General features: G+C 50.3%; 1 protein-coding gene across 3 annotated transcripts in view; it reads left to right on the plus strand.

The window, feature by feature from the left end:
- The window catches only part of Ankmy1 (ankyrin repeat and MYND domain containing 1), a 47,918-nt gene that overhangs the window by 8,509 nt on the left and 16,017 nt on the right, over window positions 1–23,392 (plus strand). For 2 of the 3 annotated variants that reach the window (XM_013351612.2, XM_026786258.1), the window contains exons 4-14: window positions 5,561–6,033; window positions 7,818–8,034; window positions 8,355–8,513; window positions 9,300–9,763; window positions 10,736–10,907; window positions 13,389–13,529; window positions 14,154–14,294; window positions 15,337–15,444; window positions 16,298–16,429; window positions 17,596–17,709; window positions 18,021–18,186. In XM_013351612.2, the coding sequence (XP_013207066.1) occupies window positions 5,561–6,033; window positions 7,818–8,034; window positions 8,355–8,513; window positions 9,300–9,763; window positions 10,736–10,907; window positions 13,389–13,529; window positions 14,154–14,294; window positions 15,337–15,444; window positions 16,298–16,429; window positions 17,596–17,709; window positions 18,021–18,186 (2,287 nt within the window). The remainder of the gene's footprint in view (window positions 1–5,560; window positions 6,034–7,817; window positions 8,035–8,354; window positions 8,514–9,299; window positions 9,764–10,735; window positions 10,908–13,388; window positions 13,530–14,153; window positions 14,295–15,336; window positions 15,445–16,297; window positions 16,430–17,595; window positions 17,710–18,020; window positions 18,187–23,392) is intronic. The other variant, XM_026786259.1, reaches the window with a different exon arrangement.

A 23,392-nucleotide genomic window follows, 5' to 3' on the forward strand; every position in this document is an offset into this window, starting at 1 on the left:
CACCCCTGCCTCCGCCCTCCCTGTGCACCCCTGACTCCTCCCTCCCCGTGAACCCCTGCCTCTACCTTACCCGCTCACCCCTGCTCCGCCCTCCCCGTGCACCCCTGCCTCTACCCTCCCTGCTCACCCCTGCCTCCGCCCTCCCCGTGCACCCCTGCCTGCAGTGATTTTCTAGGCTCTTCTCCCTGACCTGCTTTTTGTCAGATCTACACCCCGGCTCTATGTTCCACAGTTTTGATTCCCTCATATTGCCATTTCCATTCAATTCAAAGTGCATTTTAACTTCTGCTCTGATTGCTTTCTGACCCGTGGGTCCTTGTCATGAGTATTGTTTTTCGTGCTCCGACTTGGGCTTTTGCTGGCTTTTTGCTACTAGTTTCCTCTGTGCTTGCTTAATTTGTATGATTTCCGTTCTTTAAATTGGCTGTGACTTGTGTTATGACCTAGACTATGGTCAGTCTTCTTTTTTATTTTGTTGTTGTTGTTCTTATTTTTATAGTGCTAAAGATGAACCTAGGACCTTGTGTCCGCAAGGCAAACACTCTAATACTGAGTCCCAGCCCTCTTTGTCCTTGTTTGTTTTGAGACTGGCCTTGAACTCACTCCGACCCAGGCAGGTCCTGCTCAACTTCCTAAACAGCTGGGATGACAGGCTTTTATCACCGCGTCTACCCTGCAGGGCTGACTTAGTAGTGTTTGTTTTTAAAATCTGTTTATTCACATGAAGGTCAGAGGATAACGTTGTGGAGTGGGTTTCGTGTTTACACGTATGCGTTCAGAGAATGGAATTCTTATCATAGGTTTGCATAGCAAGTCTCTACCTGCTGAACCTCTCATCAGCCCAAGGCTAACTTTTGTTGTTGTTTTGTTTTGTTTTTTCTTTTTTATACTTTATTTTTTTTTAAAAGAAGACAAACTATTTTTTTTTCATTTTGTATACCAATCCAGTTCCCACTCTTTCCCCTCCTCCCATTGCTTTCCACCTACCCCCACCCCACCCCATCCACTCCTCAGAAAGGGCAAGGCACATTGCTTTGGGGAAGGTCCAAGTCCCTCCCTAATATATCTAGGCTGAGCAAGGTATCCATCCAAAGAGAATGGGTTCCAAAAAGTAGGGATAAATTCTGGTGCCGCTGCCAGTGACCCCTCAGTCTGGCCCAGCCATACAACTGTCACCTACATTCAGAGGGTCTACTTTGGTCCTCTGCTGGTTCCTTCCCTGTCTGGCTGGTCCAAGGCTAACTTCTAAATGCATTTCAGCAGCTGTTGACCACAGTGTTTCTAGAGCCATATGCTTTTGCTGTTTGTGTTATTTTAAGTTGAATATACATTTTTTGTTTTGTTTTGTTTTTGTCTGCTGACTCCGCCAGCGCTCAGACATGGTGAGTGAGGATGTCTCACCACAATTGAAAATTTTAAAATTACTCCCTACAACGCCACATTCATCTTAATATACTTTGAGACTGTGATATTTATTTAATGAGTAAAATTGGAGATTTATTGTATGTCCCTGGTATTTGTCTTATGCCCTTTTATTATAATAAATGGATATACCATCTTTAGAAATAATCTCTTTAGGCTAGGCTTGGTCCTAGCACTTGGGAGGTAGAGGCAGGTGGATCTCTATGAATTGGAGGCTAGCCTGGTTTATATAATAAGCACCAGACAGCCAGGGTGTGTGTGTGTGTGTGTGTGTGAGAGAGAGAGAGAGAGAGAGAGAGAGAGAGAGAGAGAGAGAGAGAGAGAGAGAGAGAGAGAGAGAGAGAGAGAGAGAGAGAGAGAGGCCCTGTCTCAAAAGCAAATAAATGAAAAAGGGAGAAAACCAAAACCCAAACAAATAAAAATCCTCTTCAGTATTTCATGACCCAAATTTAGGAATTTAGTGTTAATAATTATATAGATTTTTGGGATATTATTTTCACTGTGGTGTATCTGTCATCATAATTTTAAATAACTTTAGATATTTCTTCTCTTTAGTTTTGGTCACTGGACAGTTAGATCTGCCTTGTCCCCTACAGTGGCTGAATGCCACTGCGATCTTGTGTACTGAATGGTTGAGATGCAGCTCTCCAAACTAAGGTGTTCTGTAAATGTGAAACACGCACCAGGTTCTTTATTTTGACAGTGCTGGGGCAGAGCCCAGGGCCTTACACATGCCTAGCTAATACCCTCAGCTCCCACAGACCAGATCACAAAAAAGAAAAAAAAAAGCACCTGGTGTTCTGAAAAGCTTTGAACACCAGGTATATTTATAAGCAATATTTTTGGAAAGGTTGAACTAAATATAAACACTATAGTAGAATGAATTCCACCTCAGGACAGGAGATGCAGCCCATTTGGTATCATAGCTCTTGCAAAGCTCCGAGTAAGTCAGCGGCACCACAGAGACCAGATGTCATAGTGTATGTGTTCCAGGAAGCAGAATCAGGAGGATCAGAAGGTTAAGCTCATCCCTGGCAACTTAGCTCAAGTCCAGCCTGGGATACATCAGTCCCTGTCTTGAAAAGGAAATAGAATTTTGCCCAGATTTTGACTTATTGTAGTGCTGCTACCGGGAAATTTAACATCACATGTTTAGCTATTGGTTTCTCTCCTGCCTTTGACCAGGCAATTTGGCGTTAGTAGAAGCACATTTGGGGTTAAGTCTGTTGCCTGGTGTGTGCTGTGCTGACCCACTGTCCAGCATTCCCCCTCTGACTTTCATTTGGATTGAGAAGATATTTTTAAAACCAAAAACATCATCTTATTTTGAGACTATTGGTTTATAAGTTTTACAGTTTTTACCTTTTAGGACTCCCCTACTCCCAACATGACAGGAAAAGTTCTTGGTTGAAAACTGTAAGAATGAGTTTAGATGATTTCAACCCCATTTTCCTATTCTGATTTATATGCTAATTTTAGATATTAAAAGCACATATTTTCCAGGGTTTTTTTTTGGACAGCGTATCAGGAGATGCATTTTGTTGTTATTTTTGTTTGTTTGTTTGTTTGTTTTTGATGTTTCACGGCAGAGGTTCTCTGTGTAGCTCTGGCTGTCCTGTAGCTCTCTTTGTAGATCAGATTGACCTTCAACTCAGAGATCCACCTCCCTCTGCTTCTCCAGTGCTGAGGTTAAAGGTGTGCATCACTACTGTCTGGCACACGCACATACACACACACACACACACACTAGTTTTTTGTTGTTTTTTTAAACATCACTCTTTACATTTTTAATAAATAAAATCATATTATATGTAGTACTTCCTGTCTGCTTTCTTTTGTTTAGGGCATGACTCTTGATACTCATGTGTTTCCGTGTTCACTTAGTTTTATTATAGATGAGTATTTCACCATGTGGGAATCTCACGGTTTTGATGTTGCTATTGTTTGCTTGCTTGCTTCTTTTTAATTCACCGATAGATACTCTCTTGAGTTCTTCAAATAAATTTTGGTAACGTTGAACTGAGAGGTAGTTGCCAAGAACGGCTGCCTCCCAGTCTTCACGCAGACACAAGCCTACGTTGATTCTCACCTGGACAATACCGGGGAGTGAGAACGCTGGTTTCGATGGTAAGCATGCAGTCATTTTTCTAAGAACTCCCCAAACTGCTATGCAAAGTGGTCACGCCATTTCTGCCCTCAGCAAACACTTCAGTGACTCCACGTTCCTGTCCGCACTTGACAGTCCGTCTGTCTTTTTGACGTCAGTATTCTTGTGGGCACGAGGGGACATCTCCTTGTGGTGTGGGTTTGGAGCACCTCCATGGCAGGCCGTGCTGATTCTGCCTCACTCCTGTTTGTTATCTGTGTATCTTTTGTGGTGAATTGTCTGTTTATATGTTTAGTTAGTGATATTAATTAGGTTATTTGTGTTACTACAGTTAGGGAGCTCTTTATGCCCTCTCTGCCATATCAGTGATGTGATTTAAAAATATCTCTCAGCACTGGGGTGTCTTTTGAGGAATCACTTTAATGCAATTATGATTCTGCCCTGGGACATGGGAAACTAAACTCTCTTGTGCCAGAGAGCTACATCCCAGCCCTCTTTTTAGCTTTTGTTTGGAGAGAGGGTCTTATCGAGTCACCAAGGCTGACCTTGAGCTCGCTCTGCCATCCAGCTTGGCCTTAGATGTGCAGTCCCCTCGCCTCACACTGGAGTATCTGAGAACGGAGATCTGTTCTGTTGTAAGGAGCCGGCTCGTGGGGTTCTGCTGATGTTTGGCCTATCTTTTTTGAGTGGTTTCCTATCAGTGGGGCTGCTGGGTCCTGATCAAGAGCTCCATGGACTCCACGCATGCATGCGACAGCATCTTTCCCCCTGGAGTGCCTCTGTCCCTCCGGCCCCTGTCTTGCTTGGCTCCCTAATGCCTCTTCAGCTTGCTCTTACAGCTGCTACCTAAGCTGAACTTTCCAGATAAGGGTGCTGCCTCCCTGTTGGACCCATCAGGCCCGCAGACCACCTGACTCCTCACTGTGTGACACCCCTCCTCTGACTTCTGTCTGAGTCTCCCATCCCACAGCTTTGGCCCCTCCCAGGGCCTTCTGGAAATGTGTCTGTCACCCCATGGCACCCTGTAGAGTGAAGCCACCCTCAGACACCACACCCCTCTTTCTCATGATCCACTCTATAGACCTTTACGTCGCTCACCTCAGACTGCAGCCAGGAAGCTGAGATGAGATTGATCGTTCTGTGGTAGATGAGGGCACAGGTACCATCATTTCTATATTTTAGGCCACTGACTTTGGTTGACCTTTGACCTCTCAGTGACCTCCAGGCATTCTTGTGGCAAGCTAAGACTTGACCTTGAGCCCTGCGCCAGACCACTGCGCACTGTTTTCTTGTCTGAGATCCTTTCTTCTCTGCAAACCTAAGGCCGGTGGTGATGGAAGCATTTAGAACGGCCTAGAAACTGCACTTCTCCCTTGGGGTCGTAGAAAGCAAAGAGCAATTCCTCTCCTCTTCTACTTTCTGTTCTCTTCCTTCCTCGTCCTCTTCTCCACTCTGGAGTGACTCGGAGTGACAGAAGGGGTGGGGCTGGTCCCTAACAAGCTTCCCTGAAGGACCTTATCTGAGATACAGACGTAATTAGGCTTTGATGTTCCTTGAGCACCACATCCCAGGCCGCAGGTTCCCCGTCCTCTAACGTGTAGAAGTTTGTAGGTAAAACGGCCTGTCTAGTAGCTAACTTCAGGCCCGCAGGAGTCTCTTGGGATTGAACACACGTGTATCTATCCATCACAGCTTTGGCTTACAGCCCCCTGTCGTGTCCTCATCGGAGAGAGGCCACTCCTAGCCTGGCCCTTTGTCTTCCAACTTGGCCACAGCACCTTCTCCATGTCCTGCATTCTGAGCACCACGGCCTTGCTCTGTCCTAGTGCCCAGCACACGTCATACCTCAGCACGTGTGTGTTTGTGGTATGTGTGTGTGTGGTGTGTGTGTGGTGTGTGTATGTGTGTGTATGTGCTGTAGTGTGGTGTGTGTGTGTGTGTGTGTGTGTGTATGTGTGTGTGTGGTGAATGAGTACATTTTTGGAAAACTTGACTGAGTGTCTCTCCTGGCCCCCGGGACTTCCCTTGTAGGGACTGTATAAAGAGGACCAACGGTTCGGGCCCGGCATCGAGACCTACCCGGACGGCAGCCAGGATGTTGGACTGTGGTTCCGTGAGCACCTCCTCAAGCTGGGGATAGAGGTTCCCGGCAGCTTCTCCTTGCTGAACTACCCAGAATTTTTAGACTTCCTCACAAGCTCCAGGCAGAAAATCAGCCTTTCGGATGAGCAGAAGACGGAGCAGGGTCTTCCTGAGGAGCAGGACCCCTTCTTCTATGAATATAAACGGTTTCTCCTGAACGATGACCTAACACTGCCTCCTGAGATGCATGTCTATTCGACTGACAACAACCACCTGCCCATGACAGGTTCCCTGCGCAAGGAGCTGGATGACCGCATCTTCTTGAATGAGATCCCTCCGTTCATTGAGGATGAAGAACCCTGGCTTATAACAAATGAGACTCCTTTGTTGGTCAAAATCCAGAAGCAAACTTACAAGTTCAGGTGACCAGTCTGGTTTTTCTCTCCTTCATGTCCCCTCATTGAATAGGGATCCCATTTTAGGAAGGGTTCTGATGTTCCGCTTTGCTGAGCTACTGCTAAGGGCCCGAGTACCTCTCGGCATTGCTTGTTGGATGAGCATGAGCGCACAGCCTTTGCTTCAGTGACTCAAACGGTCCCTGCTGTGCTCTGAGACCAGATGGGCATCCTGAGGGTAGGGAGCCAGGCAGAGTGGTCAGGCATCTTTGTCTGTGTAGGGGAACAAGGTGTCTAGCCTTGCATTTGCACACTCTCTGAGAGAGGAATGGCCAGGAATGGCTCACACATGTGCAGCTGCTGTAGTCCCAGGCTGGGGTCAGAACCCTGAAGGGGATATTATCTAGGATAAACTTTTGCGCCTTGGCTTTTGGACCTGCGTACATTCCCTTTTCTGTGAGCCAGAGCTTGGGCACTTGAAGAGCAGATTCCTGTTCGCCACTAGAGGCTCTGTGAGTCAAGATTCTCCACACCAACGTAACAGAAAAGATCGCTATTGTTATCATTTGTTAACGACGGGTCTGGCAGAAAGCCAAGAGTGGGATGCGGGGAAGGAATGGGATCTGCAAACTGATTAGACCTCTGGCCTTTGTAAGAAAAGCCATGAAACCTGGCATTGCTCTGCCGTCTCTGAGATGGCACTCTGAGGCCCACAACCCAGGGGAAGGTCAGCACCCACCCAGGGAAAGCTGTTTACCTTAAAAGTTAAAATACTCAAGTACCTTCTACTATCCTTACATCTTAAACAATGCCCTCAGACATCCGTGAGTATTTTAGAAAGCATTTGATGGGCACACATGACTATTTTCCATCATCTACCCATACATCTACTCTTCCTTCCGTCCATCCACCTATACCCCCACTCCACGGACCCAGCAATAAATTAATGCATCCACCCACTCACTCATCCTTTTACCCGAGAAACCACCTTACATCTGTCCACCTGTCTACCCACCCTTCTATTAATTCAATCCACCCATTTATTCCCCCATATCCATCTTCCTCCCCATTCCATCCTTACATCCAGCACGCACCTTTCCATCTACACGCTTACTATGTCCATCCACACACACACACACACACACACACACACACACACACACACATATATATTTACTCCATTCACCTGTCCGTCCATCCATCCATCCACCCACCCACCTGCCATCTGTCTACCTACGCCACCCATCCATTGTGTAACCATCAACTGAACTCATAAACATCGACGACTATCGAGTGAATAAAATTCACCGGTTGTTGATTGTGGATGGCATTCTGCACACCCAGGAAGAGTCAGTGTGGTGTGATGACCTGGGCCATGGGACACTGATATTGTCAACTCCAACAGGAAGCAAATGAGCTTGGCTCCACTCCAACGGTGGAGCCACGTGTATGCCACCTGCTGCCCACTCAGGGTCCTTATTCCCCAGCAAAACAGTAGGCAGTCCAAGGAGCCAGCCAGGGACAAGGCTGCAGTCCTTGCTGGGGCAGCACGTGGCCCGAGTACTTTACCTCTAGGTCTCATGTCTCCCTCACTGGGTATCGTGATTATGACTGGCAGGCAGCCGTTAGGTGATAGAGGGGTGATGGATGCGGAGAGAATTGGAGAGCCCGGTGCAGGAAGGGGAGTTCTGAGGGCTCGGAAGACTGAGGGGTGGAGGAAGGTAGCCCCCACCCCTTGGGCTCTTTCTTGTGGACAGTATCGGGTGGTCCAGGTTCTGGCCGGAGACCAATGAAGCTGGTTGTGTTGCCAGGAACAAGAGTGCTCACGCTAGCTGGAACATAGACGCCATCCTGGAGGGGAAGCGCAGCGCCTTTGGGCCCAGCGGCCCCAAGGAGCACATTTCCAGGGAGATGATCCTGAAGGCGCAGGAAGGGGACCATGACTGGATTTTCGGAATCCTGAGGGACAACCTCGCCTGCGCTGACGTGGCTGACTCCAAGGGCTACACCGTGCTTGCCGCTGCCGCGGTAAGTCCTTTTTCGATGGGAACCCGGGCCTGTGGACTCCCTTGTGCGGCCCACTCTGATAGTGAGTGTCTGACAGGAGCTGGCCAGTCCTTGCTGCTAAATAAAACCCCACTCACTCAAGTGTGATATTCAAGGCCAAATGGAAGCAGGTCGGGCCTGATCCATACGTTTCTCCATCCTACACTGGCCCCTTCACCAAGTGTTGCACACCCTTCTATCGTGCCGCCTTCTGAGGGGCAGCATGAATTCCAGGTGGTCCTCCCCGTGTCCTGCTGGGGGCCAGTTCCCGGATGCACAAGTCTGACTTTGTCGCTCCCTAGGTGCATTCTCACTGCAACATTGTCAACCTCCTCCTGGATTATGGGGCTGATGTAAACAAGTGCTCGGATGAGGGCCTCACCCCCCTCAGCATGTGCTTCCTCCACTACTACCCCAGCAAATCCTTCCAGCCCAATGTTGCCGAGAGGACCCTGCCCCAGGTCAGCCCCCGTCAGCCACCACACCCTCATCATCCGCCGTCCATTTACCTCCCCGATGTGAGAACCAGGCCCGTATAGGGTGAATGGAAAGATAAGTCTAGCGGGGAAGAGGTCAGAAGAGAGAGCCTGGGAACTCCCAAAGGCATCCTGCGCCATGCCACGTGCACCAAGGGGTGTGTGCTCCCTCTGAGCCACATACACAGAAGCCTGGGGTCCCGAGACCTCCCCAGCAACATGCTGGGAAGGGGAAAGAGCCAGGGAATCTGCATGTCTTACACATCCTTGGTGGTTGCGGAAGTCACCCAACTAGGGACTTCTCTTTGAGAATCCAGGTGCCTAAGGAGAGAGGTGGGGAGCAGCACCACAGGGCAGAAACACAGTTTAACCTGGAACACAAGGGTACAATGAGAACTTCTGAGTGGCGAGAGAGTAGTGAAGTGAACCGTCACTATGGACTTGTACTTAGCATACAGTACGTAGTACCAGCCCAGCCCCGTGTGGACTCAGCGTAAGGGATGAGAATGAGTCATCTTCCCAGCCATCATCCTTGGCTTGCACAGCAATGCTCATTCTAGGCAGATCATGTACAGGAGTCACAGGTGGTGGTGGAACCCCGAACAGCGGCTGCTCACTTCTAGTTCTGGGTTCTGCTCAGGGTGGTCCCTGCCCCTCCCCCCCTCCCGCAAGGGTATGGAGACTGTGGAAGGAGCCCCGCGCCACGCCACCCGGGTTCTCACCAGGGCCAGTTCCTTCCTCTAATGAGACCTTTTTTGGTGCTTGCCATAGGAACCTCCCAAATCCTTGGTCACCCCCAAAATCTCATTCTTGTTTGGAGAGCCAAGCGTGGATTATTTATACGATATGGGCACGTCCACCCCAGGCGGAGAGGATCTTAAATCATCACCGCCCCTCTCAAGCACCTTGGATGATGCCCTGGTCCTGGGGACTGCACAATCCCGGGACTCCTTGAGCTGGAAGAGCAGTGTGGCTCACAAGCGAGACACCCCCTCAGTGAAGAGTGCCAGCAGTGACTTAGAGAAAGAGCCGGAGGACATAATAGGAAATGTGGACGCCAGCACCCTTCACAGCATCGACACAAACTTCGAGTCTAACATGTGCCTGCGAAACTACTCTATCCACGTGTCGAAGGACATCCTGGAGAAGAGTGCCCAGGCCTACAGTTCCCTGCCGCACCTCCCCTCCCTCTCAGACAAAGGGACCGTGAGGAAGATGGCACAGACCATGGCTGAGTAAGTCACTGATGCTCTGGGGTGGGGGCGGAGGGTCGCTGCCAGGGTAAGCCATGTATTCAGTGGGTACCCATCACAGCCCTGTGCCAACCCCAGGAGCTGTTTCTAGAGACTGTGTCCTATTGTCTGGGACTCTGCGATGACTAGTTTTATATCAACCCGACATTAAGCTAGAGTCATTTGGGAAGAGGGGACCTCAACTAAGAATATGTCCCTTCAGATTGGACAGGGGGCAAGCCCATGGTGCATTTTTTTGGTTGATGGCTGATGTGAAAGGGCCCCAGCATTGTGGGCTGTGTCACCCCTGAGCTGGTGGTCCTGAGTTGTATAAGAAAGCGGGCTGAGCAAGTCATGAGGATCAAGCCAGTCAGCAGCACCCTCCATGGCCTCTGTGTCAGCTCCTGCCTCCAGATTCCTACCTTGCTTGAGTTCCTGCCCTTACTTCTCTCAGTGACGGACTGTTACCTGGAAGTGTAAGATAAAATAAACCCTTTGCTCTCTAAAATACTTTTTGGCATAGTGTTTTATCACAAGAAACCCTCACTAAGACAGCATCCTTGCAAGGGCACTGTGGTGGGGCTGTATTTTCAACACGGGCAGTATGTGATGTGTATATATTTGTGTTCGCTACACTGTCTGGCACCCACCCCAGCAGAGTCCAGTCCCCATCTCATGAAGTTAAGTGACCCGTGCTAGACAGAAGCCCTGTGTGACCACAGCTGAGGTTGACTCAGGTGACCCACACAGGGAGGTCTGGTGTTATGCTTCTGAATCTCCCAGGGTGGGGACCAGGCTCTCGGAAGGGCCGACGTTGGGTATTTTCAAGGAAGACTCGATACCAGGGTGCAGTATTTCCATGTGGTCAGCACCCTGCATCTCTTGTGTGGAAGAAGATCCTGTCCAGGTCATAGGTGTGGCAACTACCCTGCACATCCCCTCCATCCTGTGATACTGTAACTCTGGTACCTACAGGCGTAAAAACTGCTGGCTGACCATCACCTTGTTGCTGCGTAGAGGAGCTGATCCCAACCTATGCCAGGTGCCCATGCAGGCCCTGTTTCTCGCTGTGAAGGCCGGGGATGTGGATGGGGTGAGGCTGTTGTTGGAGAGCGGGGCCCGGACTGATATCCAGTATCCTCCACAGGTAGGTGTCAGGATTCAGAGGGGCCTCTGAGGCATGATGGATGTCCCCCCACCCCACAGACTCGCAAAAGCCCACAGCTCCTCGGGGCCAGTAGTTGGGCTGATCCACCCTGCCTATAAACATGAGTGTGAGGCATTGGTCTGCTCGCAGTAGTTCCCTGAGCCATGGCTCCACCATTTTAATAAGGGCACCTCATCTTTGCACACATCAGCACAGAACTTCTGTTATCGTGTGAGAAGTGTGCCCCACTTATGCACTGCTGTGAGAGATTCTGGCTCCTTCTGTAGCTGGTCTTCCTGTTTGGGGGTGTTTGACGTTCCATGGCTTATCCACCCTCCTCGCTTTGCTATCTTGGGGCTCACCACAAGCTCTCCTCTGTTTGATAACTGGGGAGCGAGGAGCAGCATGCTTTCTTTTTTTTTTCCTATTGTTTTTTTGGATGCTTTCACAGTAGCACCGTCTGATTTCCCCTTCGGTTGTGTCTGTTCTGTCGCTTGCCTCAATTGCTGCTTCTCAGTAGCTACGGCTGAAAAGGCTGAGAACCTCAGTTGGCTGTCGTGGACACGATCTCCTGCTGGGTGCCACAGCAACAAAAAACTGCTCTCTCTGCTGTAGTCACTCAATCACTCATGTGTTCCAGGGAAGGAACCTAACCGCTCACGTCTTGGTGGTCACCATGTGACAGCTGAGGCTGTTGTCAGTAGTGGGTTTTGTCTGTAGGGGTAAGGACTGGCTGTAGATTTTTTTCACTCTTTGGGGGCCCACCACCCACCCCCTAAATAAACACACCATGGTTTATTCTTATTTATGAATGCCCAGCCTTAGCTTGGCTTGTGTCTAGCCAGCTTTTCTGACTTAAATTATCCTGTTTCTCTTTAACTACATGTTGCCTTTGGGCTTTTTACCTTTCCTTATTCTATATATCTTTCCTTTTTACTCTGTGGCTGGCTGGATGGCTGGCCCTGGCATCCTCATCTTCTCCTTTTCTCGCTCCTCATCCTCTTTTTTTATCGATTTTTCCTCCCATTTATTCTCTCTGTGTGCCAGCCCTGCCTACTCTCTCTCCTACCTAGCTACTAGTCATTCAGCTCTTTAGTAGACCAATCAGGTGTTTTAGGCATGCAAAGTAACACAGCTTCACAGAGTTAAACAAATGCCACCGAGAAGGATGTAACACATCCTTGCATCATTAAGCAAATCGTCCGCAGCATAAATATCACATAGTATCACATCTTTTTTTTTGCGGGGTGGGAGTAGGGGGGGCGGTCACCACAGGGTTTCCCTATAACTTTGGAGCCTGTCCTGGAGCTCTGTAGACCAGGCTGGCCTTGAACTCACAGAGATCCGCCTGCCTCTGCCTCCCAAGCGCTGGGATTAAAGGCATGCACCACCACCGCCCGGCATAAAGGTATCACATCTTAAACTAATAGTCTACAACACCTGCTTGCTCGTGGGTCTGGAGCCTTCATGCCTGAGTTAGCAGCTGCAGGAGCGAGTCATAGGTCATGTGCCCTATAGAGCTAATGCTTCCCAGCATTTGAATATTCCCCTGCCTCATCACATCCACCCACTGTGGACTCTTCTCTGCTTTCCGGACTAACCACACCCTGCCTTCAGGGTGTGGTTATTTATTTATTTATTTATTTATTTATTTATTTATTTATTTATTTATTTATTATGTATACAATGTTCTGTCTGTGTGTATGCCTGCAGGCCAGATGAGGGCACCAGACCTCATTACAGATGGTTGTGAGTCACCATGTGGTTGCTGGGAATTGAACTCAGGACCTTTGGAAGACGAAGCAATGCTCTTAACCATTAACTGAGCCATCTCTCCAGCCCTCCAGGCACTTTTATTCAGGGACACCTTCCTATTTGAGTGGGATCGCACTGAGGGGAACTAGACTGGGGACAAGCGGAACATGTCTTCTGACTTCTCTGTCTGGGCCCTCTCAGTTGCTGGCATTCAATCTGAGAGCAGGGTCCCCACCCTCCATGGCCATTAGCTGTTGGAGGTCAGAGACCATCCACCAGGGACCAAATTCAGACAATGGAGAGAGGGACACCATGGGGAGAGTCAGAAGGCTGTCGGATGGTGTTGTCTGAACCAGATCCTTCCTGGCAGGGACACGGAGGTGGCACTCTTAGAAGATAGTGTCAGACAGACGGCCTAAAACCATCTGGGTTCAAGCCAGTTGATTTTCAAGCATTCAGAGCTGTAACCCTGGATGCTTGTGACTCACATGGCATGTGGAGAGCATCCAGCTCATCCACTGTCCGTGGGCATTTGTTGATATCCGCCCTCCTGGGCCTCCGTGTCCTGCGCCCAGGGGCTGGTGAGGAGATGGTGTTGTGGAAACTTGAAACGGTTGCAGAAAGGTATGCATCCTCTCCTCTGCTCAGGCAGCAAGGACCCTGACAAACCCCAAACCAGGGCCTCACCTGCCTGGCTGCAGACTGGGTTTCACACTTCCTCCGCAGCTGCAGTCTCTGACCCCACTCCACATCGCAGTCTCGCTTCCCGGGGAGGAGGGCGTCAAGATCACGGAGCTGCTGCTCCACGCCGTCACTGACGTGGATGCCAAGGCGGCTGACCAGGACGACATCTACAAAGCTGGCAAGGTGTGGTTCTGTTTGGATCTGCAGCAGCTTTGCCTGCTGACAAAGAGACCCGCGAGCGAGCTCTGATCGCCGTGTTCCTGACCACGGCCCCTCCTACTGTGGGCAGGCCAGATGAGTCAGCACCCAACAGTGGCCCTGGGAGGAAGCAAGCTTGACACGCTTGGGAGACTCCGGGCAAAAATAATTGACTAAAGGGCTGGCGATGTCGCCAGGCATGGTGGCACATGCCTCTAATTCCCAGTACTCGAAAGGCAGAGGTGGGCAGATCTTTGTGAGCTCCAGCACAGTCTAGTCTACATAGCAAATTCATAGGGAGAGACCCTGTCTCAGCAAGTGGGGGCGGGGAGTCTGGGGCTGGAGCTCAATTGGTAGCCCGGTTTCCTCGATATCACATAGCAACGAAACAAAGACACCATCACCACCACCACCACAACAAAAACAGGCTTGGTGGTGCATGCCTGTGAGTCCAACCCTCCAGAGGGTGTTCTGAGTGCTGTGGGAGTCACGTGGCTCTGGGAGGATTCGGAGGGGGTGTGCGGAGGGCTCTGTGGGAAGATACCTACAGTCTGCCAGCAGGCACTCCTGGACACATAGGATCTCTCTCAAACCTTGTGTTTACCGCAGAATGACCTCCTGCCCTCAAGCCTGAAGCTCAACAATGAGCCAGGCCCACCCAGAAGCTACTACACGGTGCACTCCTTAGTCCCAGAGGAGGGTGGGCGCACGGCTCTGCACGTGGCCTGTGAGCGGGAGGACAACAAGAAGGTGAGCAGCCATGGAGCCCTGCCGTGGGGTTGGCTGGCTTCTCAGAGTGTGGAGTGTGATGGTCTGGGCAAGGAGGGGACTGAGCCCTGAGCCCTGAGCCCCAAGGGGTGCTGTGTGAGGGATGTTAGGCCAGGCAAGAGCTGTGTTCAAATATGGCATGTATGTGTCTATAAGCTTTCACCTCTAAGTTGGTGTGTGTATGTTCATGTATCTATTACATGTATCTAATACATGTATGTTCATGTATTAATGTGTGCACATTCTCTCTAGAACCCCAGAGGGCAGCTGTGAACTCTGGGAACAGGGGCAGGGAGATTCCAAGAAGGCAGGCTGACCCAGGCTCCGGCCAGCGTGAGGCATCGGCCTGAACAAACAATTTTCCCCTCGTGTGTATTTCAGAATGAAAAGTCCTGGGAAAGTAGGAGGCACTAACGTGGCACTATCATTAGGTAGTGGAGACGTCAGTGGCGTGGGCATGAAGTTCAGAGTCCATAGTTGAGGGATTCGAAGCTGCGGTAGTCAAGCTATTACACCTCCCTTATCTGGTGAAGATGGAGAAGCTTTCCCAAGAGCCCCTCCACAGATTTCTGGCATGTCATTGGCCAGTCACTAAGGCATCAGGGAAACAGGCTGGGGAAGGAGACTGGTCCCCAGCTCCTAGGGTTTGTCACATTATGAGGGTATAGTGTCAGCAAAGTGTATAGAACAGCTAGAGAGAAGCCCCTGCGGTAGGGAAAATAGAGGGACCACTGTGTAACCGACGGTACTGGGGAGAGGCTCCCACGTGAGCCCAGGTAAAGGAACTTCCCTCCATCATCCCAGTGCTTTTCCTCTTTCCTTCCTGTAAATGAATGCTTGGAGTCTGTCTGAGCATCCTCCATCTCCCCTGCCCCATGTCCCTGTTCGGAGTTTTTGCTTAGGTGGTGCCGGTGCAAGGAGCCAGCAGTCGAGTGACCGGCTTGACTTTAAAGGTGGCGATAGTGTTATTGATGGTGTGTAGGGGAGCCTCTGATTTCAGGTGCTTCTGCCTGTCTTCCCACAGTGTGCCAGGGACATAGTCCGGCTCCTTCTCTCACACAGAGCGAATCCAAACATGCTGTGGAGCGGCCACTCCCCGCTCTCCCTGTCCATTGCCAGTGGGAATGACCTGGTGAGCCTCTCGGTACCCACGGGCCTGACTCCTGCACACCTGTCCACCCAGTGCCTGTCTTGTGTATGTGGTGTTCATGTGCCCAGCTCCTGTGTACATGTGCACCAGGCAATTGTGCTTTTCCTGCCACCATTGACCCCTTTCCTCCAATCAGCCACTGGGTTTGCTGTGTCATTTTCCACTTCTCCGTCTACTGGTTGGTTCATCTACCCAATCTCCCACTTACTAACCCATCCAGCCACCTACCTGCCAATCTAACCACATAGCTACTCAGCCTTTCCCTTACCTACCCAGATGTCCCTCTACCTATCCACCTACTCGTTAATCCACCCTCCCCCGGCCTACACAACCTCTCGCCCATCCTTCCTTTCATTTAACTTTTGCTTACTGAGCACCTTCAATGGGAAGGAAGGAACCACTAAGAGCAGTAGGTTTTGAATAGAGCCTCTGCTTTGAGGATCCCCTGACACACATCAGAGCTTGGGGAATCAGGCCCTACACCAGCATGCAGCACAGTTTTAGATATTGATGAGTATTGTGGAAGAAAAAGGAGAGGTGGGGAGGAGCAGGCAAAGGGCCCGGACAAGATGGCGCTCCTGGCCAGTGGTACGTACCTGCCCGAGAGCCACGCTCTTTCCTGGGCTAGAAAGTGAGACATGAGCAGGACCCATCAGAGCAGCTGCCTTGGAGCAGCACCAAGAGAGTGTCATTCATAACCAGGCCCTGGGTAGAACTGCAACTCCTCCCTAAGGAGCTTCACCATGATCCTTTCCACCCAGTATGTTCCCTGTGGGTGGGACCTGTGGATCGTACCCAGGGTTATGGTTGCTGAGGAGTCTGTCTGTGTGTCCAGGTTGTGAAGGAGCTCCTGTCCCAGGGAGCTGACCCTAACTTGCCTCTGACCAAAGGCTTGGGGACTGCCCTATGCGTTGTATGTGACCTGGCCTACGAGCAACAGAGGAGCACTGAGAACAAGATTGCCCTGGTGAGCGGAAGCAGGGGAGGATGCAGGGGACGAGGTAGGGGGATGGTGAGTACTGGCTGGGGTCAGGGTGGGATAGGCTGCGTCATCTTAAGATCACGTCTTGGTTAAAATAGACTAAAGGACCCAGCATCCTGCAGCCAGCACCCGCCTCCCACAGTGCTTGGGAAATGAGATGGTGTTAATCTGTTGACAGTGTCTGGACCTGGCAGGTCCGCTTCTGCATTGTGGGCTTTTTGGAACCCAGGGTTTGTGACCTGTGTGAATGAAATATGCTAAGAAAGTGTAGACATTTGTATCTTTCCAGAATGCCTGAATGTATTTATTTAGGTGTTTTTTGGTGTGTGTGTGTGTGTGTGTGTGTGTGTGTGTGTGTGTGTGGTCCTTGTTATGTAGCCTCTCCCAGTTTCAAATCTGTAACCTTTTGTCTCAGCCTCCTAAGGGCTGGAATTACAGCTGTCCACCACCACACCCAGCTGGGGTTTATTGAATAACAGCCACACCTAGACCACACCTAATCCACATCCTCCTGATTCCACTGGTCAGCCAACTGCAGCCATCACCGTTTCTTTTATTGTATTCCAGTCTTGGTTGTGAACTCTGACAACTCTCAGGTCACGCATTGCACTGCACATAACAACATGCACAGGCTAAGGCATGGTTCAGAAACGGGTGACGTGGAGGTGTTGTGTCCCCCCCCCCCCGTGTGCTGACAGAGGGCGCTTCTGACTTACGTAAGCTGGACACAGCTTTTGAAGGCTGATTGATGCTCCACTGTATGTCCTTGCCACATTCTGTCTATCCATTCACGATGTCACTGTGACCATGAATGGAGTCAGGGAGGGCTCTCTTCCAGGGAGTGCCATCTTAGGATGAGGCTAGGTCAATCTTGTCTATCGCATTTGTCTCTGACTTCCTCACACACATGGGGCATGGCTACCCTGTAGAAAGCAGGGGACAACGATCCTTCTGGGCAGCTGTGCTCTCTGGCTGGGCGGTGCCCTTTGGCTGTCTTTCCGCTGTTCAGTGAGTAGTGTTCACAGGACCTGAGAGCCATGCCCATCATGACGTGGTCACGCGTGGAACTGCCCTGCACAGTCCAGTGTTGCACGTGGCTTCTGTCACCCTTCCAGTAGCCCTGTGTACTTAACAGATTCTGCGTTTTCCAGATTGACCGGCTGATTAGCTACGGGGCAGATATTCTGAAACCTGTGATACTTGTGCAAGGTGACAGGATGGCAGTGGGGACAGCTGTGGACTATGGCTACTTCAAATTCTACCAGGTGTGGCTTCGTTTCCTGAGCACGGCCCCTCTGAGACTTGGCTTCTCTTGGGCAAATCTAGGAGTCCACAGCCAAGGCTGGTCTTCCGGGGAAGACGACCTCATGATGATAAACAGGTGCTTTGGGCACTTGTGGGCAAGTGGCCCTCTGTGTCCTCGGTCACATTAACCGGGGATGGAGAGGTGGACTGCTCACTCAGTTACTCTGCAGTCTGGGCTGGAGGTGGCCTGCAGTTCTTAGTGAGCCTTGAGTGTTCTTGGCTGGCAAGTGACAGCCCCAAGGACCCATAGTGACCCTGTGCTCTGTCGTAGGACCGGAAGATCGCCCACTGTCCCTTCCATGCTCTGATGCCAGCAGAGCGGGAGATATTCATGGCCCGGAAAAGGCTGCTAGAATATATGGGCTTGCAGTTGCGGCGTGCCGTCCTTGGCAAAGAGAATCAGATGGACATGAAGGCGCTGTACCTGAGCAAACGGGGTAGGTGAGGCTCGTCAGGGTGCACGGCCTAGCTCTGCTCTTGCCCCCAGCACCCTCATTCTTCAGGCCTCTATCCGCTCACCCACATCCTTTCCACACCTCCCCCACTGACGATGTCCCTGATGGTTTCACTCTCAGTCACGTCAAACTGCAGCCTGCCCTGTTCCAACCTTCTCACACATGGCTACACGTCCGCTGCTCGTCCCCAACACCCCGATTACCCACCGTGCACATAATCTTCATGCCCACAGATGCTTTCACTCACATTGTCCCCAAAGCACACCTATCCACCCACATGAAACTCCCACACATGAGCCACTGCCTCCACCATACACCCTACATCCATACACACAAATACCTGCTTCAAAAACATGTTGGGTCCACTTATCTCTGCACATATACCAACCTGTACACCTTCCTGATGGCTACAGCTTCGGCCACAATTAAATATAATCCACTCTTTCCCCTACAGAGTAGCCCACCCCTACCCCACGACCATATCTGTCACACACATGCACACCTACCAACCTGCACACTCACACCCCAATATCCTGAACACCCCCTACACCCACTCATCCTCCCTATCTCCCATGCTCACATCCATCTATCCCTGTTCTCCACAAATAGGTCTCAGCTACACACCCACGCTTACACACAACCATCTACACACCCACGCTTACACACAACCATCTACACACCCACGCTTACACACAACCAAACTACCGCCCTCCCTTATATACACACAACTAGCTCCCCCCAACACACAATACTTATGTCCCACCCATAAACCTGCTAGCACATTTGTGGCCAGAACCTAATTATTGTCCACGTACACACACACACACACACACACACACACACACCAACTATTCCTGTACCCTTGTCCCTGCCCACACTACTAACTCATCCTGACGCAAACAGCTGTCCCATGTGGACACAGATGAAGAATGAGGAGTTCTGGCTGGTGTGACTGGAAGGTGATGCCTGTATTCGTATGCAGTCTCTACTGTGGGGGCACAGGTTGTGCCTTTGCTATGATACCACTGAGAATGCTGGGCCTCTGATCTCTCACAACCGCTCCTAGGTAGGGGACTGGCTGAGGGAAGCTGGCTGAGAAGACCTGACCAGACAACCTCTCCTTTCCCTCACTGAGTAGATCCCGAAGTAGGGATATCACCCACGGAGAGGTTTGCCATCCCCCACTGTTTCCAGAGCCTTGGCACAGTGCTGTAAAGCAGTAAGCTTTGACAGAGAAATGAACTCATTTTCAATAGCGCATGGACCAGTTCAGGCCGGATGGTGAGATGAACCTCTCAGGGAGTTGGTCCACTGGTACCACAGGCTGAATTGCAGGACGACTTACCACTAGAAAGATCCAGGAGAAATGAGGGCAGAGGAGCAGTCCGGAGTTTAGAACAAGCTCAGGCACCGGCCTTGGAGACTTGCCCCTGAAATAGCCACAAAGTGACTGACGCACTCCAAGCGGTTACTTCTGAAACCAGTGGAGTAACCAGCCCAGCACTGGTGGAGCTGATACAAGTAGTCATGGACAGAGACAGAGAGGGTGACTGGGGCCATGCCCTAGGCTGCACTTCATGCTGTGGGATGGGGACACTTCACAACCCAGATAACCACCAAACAAGTGAACAGCAGCAAGCCTGGGCTGAGTGTGGGATTAGGACCCAACACAACACTAGGACCAACACAACAAGATGCATGAAAAGAAAGAGAGTCTCACCCATGTGCGAGCATGAACCACAGACACACCTGGCAAGGACCCAGATGTCAGCTTTAACAGCAGAACCATTATAAACATGTTAAAAAAAAAACAAAACACATTGTAAAGAAGTAAAGGAAGGTACCCTGACAACACCTTGCATAGTAGAAAATATCAGTAAAGAGTGGAAATTATCAAAAATACCAGTTGGGAATTCCAGTGTTCACACTCAGTTCAGCCCCCTAGTCAAACATTCTCTTAGAGGGTCTTGGCTATAACTGAAAAAAAAATCATCGAGCCAGAAGACTATAAAGGGATGAGTTCAGTCTGAAGAGGAGAGAAGAAGGTCCCAAGATAAAGGCACCAGGTTCAACAGAAGTGTGGCACCTATGAGCTCATCAGCACTCGTGGTGGGATTCCAGGAGAGGAAGAGAAAGAGGCAGGAAGTGGTCAAAGATGTGTGAGCTACAGTATCCGAGGGACACTAAAAGTGCTAATCAGTACATTCCAGAAGATCAATCCCTAAGTACAAAGAAATCTAGAGACACTTTATAATGAAATGTCAGAAACCCCCGAAGATCAGGAGGACATCAGAGCATCAAGAACAAAGATGTCTTAGTCCTTACAAGGGAGTACCAGTAGTTGACCTCTCATCAGGCACTGCTCTTTTGCTTTAAAACTATAGTTAACTTTTCTGTGTGTGTGATTGTTTTGTCTGCACGTAGGTATGTGCATCACTTATGTGCCCAGGGCCCAGAGAGGCCAGAAGAGGGTGCTGGTGGTTCCCTTAGACCTGGAACTGCCATGTAGGTGCTGGCAACTGAACTCAGGCTCTCTGAAGAGCAGCCTGTGCTCTTAACCACTGAGCCACAGAAATTACTCCTGACTAAGAAGTTTTCTTTATAGTTAGCAAAACTACCCTTAAAGAAAGAAGCCAAAACAAAACCATTCCTGGATAACAGAAGTCAAGAGCTGTTAGCAGACCTGCTCAATGAAGAGTGTGAGAAGTTCTGAAAGAAGAAACGGTGGCTGTACGCAAGAGCATAGTTCTTCCTTCTCCTCTTCCTGATGGGTGTAGCTCTCATACAATAACAGATCTAGTGCCCACCTTTGCCATGGTAGCCTGGCACTGTCTGAAGACCCAAGACACACACACTAACACACAACAAAAACGCAACACCCCACTATATAAGGTTTCTGCAACTGGTTCAAAGACCGTGCAAGGAATAAGAGAACAATTAGTCAACAAAATCCACTAAGTTCCATGCCAACAGATCATAATATCGAATGCTAAACTGGGGCCTGCTTTTCCTCTTCATGCTGCCAGTTCATGGAAGCAGGGAGTTCACTACAGGCTGGCATAGCCGAGAAAACCCCAACAGGAGGCCTTTCTTCTAGAAATCCCCAATCGGAGGTCTTTTCCTCCAGAAATCTCCCACAGGAGGCCTTTCCTTTCTGGAAATCACAGAGGACAGCGGTCTTCATGCCATCTTTAGCTGCTCAGTCCACAGGCCAGGCTCTACACTGAGTGCACGCCCCCTGTGACGGGAAGAGAGACTCTGCTGTTGCACCTAATCTCCCTTGCTGGACACAGAGAGGCACGGCCTCAATTTCAGTGTTGATGAAGATCCTGGGACCCCGACCACCTTGTCCAGTTGATGGGGCAGGATTCCATGCCAGGAGACGCAAGCTGTGAAGACCTCCTACTCTGCACATGGTACTCAGTTCCTAATGTGATGTGTGCCATTGTCTCCACGTGTGCCATTGGCTCCAGGACCTCAGCTCATATTACTCAGAGGAAAAGCCCGTTGAACAGAGAGTCCTAAATCTCTCTCAAGGATGTAACATCATTGTAACTGAGACTGGCCTGTTGGTGTCCTTGGAGCTACTAAAGGTTTTGAGGGTAACTGTGAAAAGAGTGGCAGCCCAGCTGGCGGGACAAGTAGGACAACTGTGACTAAGAGCCAGTGAGCATGGGGGAAGTGGCTGGAAAGAGCAAACAGCCAACACCGATCTGGGCCTGTCCTTGCAGCCAGCTCTGATTGGCTGTGTCGGTCTTTTGAGCAAGTTCTGATAGGAAGAAGCACAGGAGGAAGCCAGAGACAACCAATCAGTGATTCAAAGAATTAAACGGCCTGGTGTAGTCAGGGAAGAGCCCTGCTCAAGCCACCGTCATCCTGTGGCGACCGTGGAATTCCCAAGGCTGCACCTTCCAAGGAGCAGCGTAGTACTGGGAGCAGGGGAGAAGAGCTCTGTCGGTTACTGTCCTCATTGCTGTGATGAAACCCTGAAGAGAGCTACTTCAAGGAGGAAGAAATTAATTTGATTCGTAGTTTAAAAAGGGACTATAATCCATCATGGTGGGAAGGCATGGCGACAGGAGCTTAGAAGCAGCTGGTCACGTGACACTTGCAGTCAGGAAGTAGAGAGAGGTTAATGCTGCTGTTCCAAGTTGCTTTCTCCTCTTTACTCATTCATGGCCCACAGCCTAGGGGCTGGACCCCGCCTGCATCAAGGGTGGCTTTCCTGTGTCAGCTAAACCTGTCTGCTGTCTCTGGCAATTCTAAATTCTGCTGCTTGCCTGTCAAGAGGAAGGATCGCTAGTCCAGTCATTGTCAACTTGGCTTCTAAACATATCACCCTTAGTTTTATTTTTATTACCTTTAGGTTGTGTGTGTGTCTGTGACGGGGGAATGTGCGCTTTGACACACACGTGGTGGCCAAGACAACATGTAAACATCAAGAATCAGTTCTCTCCTTTTATCACGTGGGTAGCAGAGATTGAACTCTGGCGGTCAGGTATGGTGGACAGCGCTGTCCGCCTGTTGAGCCCTCTCTCCAGTCCACACACCACCTTGAAATAATAGTGTTCTACTGGCTTTCCTAGGGCCTCATTCTCATCTCATAGCGCATGGGGTGAACCTCCCCATTCTAAAAAAGAGGACCAAAGATAGTGTGGTGATGCGGATGACAGTGGCCCCCATAGGCTCATGAGTTTGAATGTTCGGCCCTCAGTTGGTGAAATCACTTGGGAAGGATTAGGGGGTGTGGCCTGGTTGGAGGAGGTGTGGCACTGGGGCAGGCTTTGAGATTTTCAAAACCCTGAGCCATTCCCAGTTAGCTCTGTCTCAGGTTTGTGGATGAAGATGTAAACTCTCAGCTACTGCTTTAGCAGCCGTGCCCGCCTGCCTGATGCCATGCTCTCTGCCATGATGGTCACCGACTCTAGCCCCTCTGAAACTGAGTCCCAAATAAACTCTTCGGTAGCTTCTCCTGGCCACAGTGTCCGATCACAGCAATATAAAGGTAACCAAGGCAGACAGCAAGAGAAGATCGACGTAAAGCAAGACCAAATCTCAACAAGGCAAACACCAAAGCCTACAGCCCCATTTCTGCACATCTGGAGATTTTCTCGAACTATATGGACTCCCAAAAGCTTTGGCTAGCCCCACCTCAGGTTCTACTGCACCTCATATCATCTCTCTCATG

This window comes from Microtus ochrogaster, linkage group LG4 (genome assembly GCF_000317375.1).
Source record: "Microtus ochrogaster isolate Prairie Vole_2 linkage group LG4, MicOch1.0, whole genome shotgun sequence".
NCBI classification, from domain to species: Eukaryota; Metazoa; Chordata; class Mammalia; order Rodentia; family Cricetidae; genus Microtus; species Microtus ochrogaster.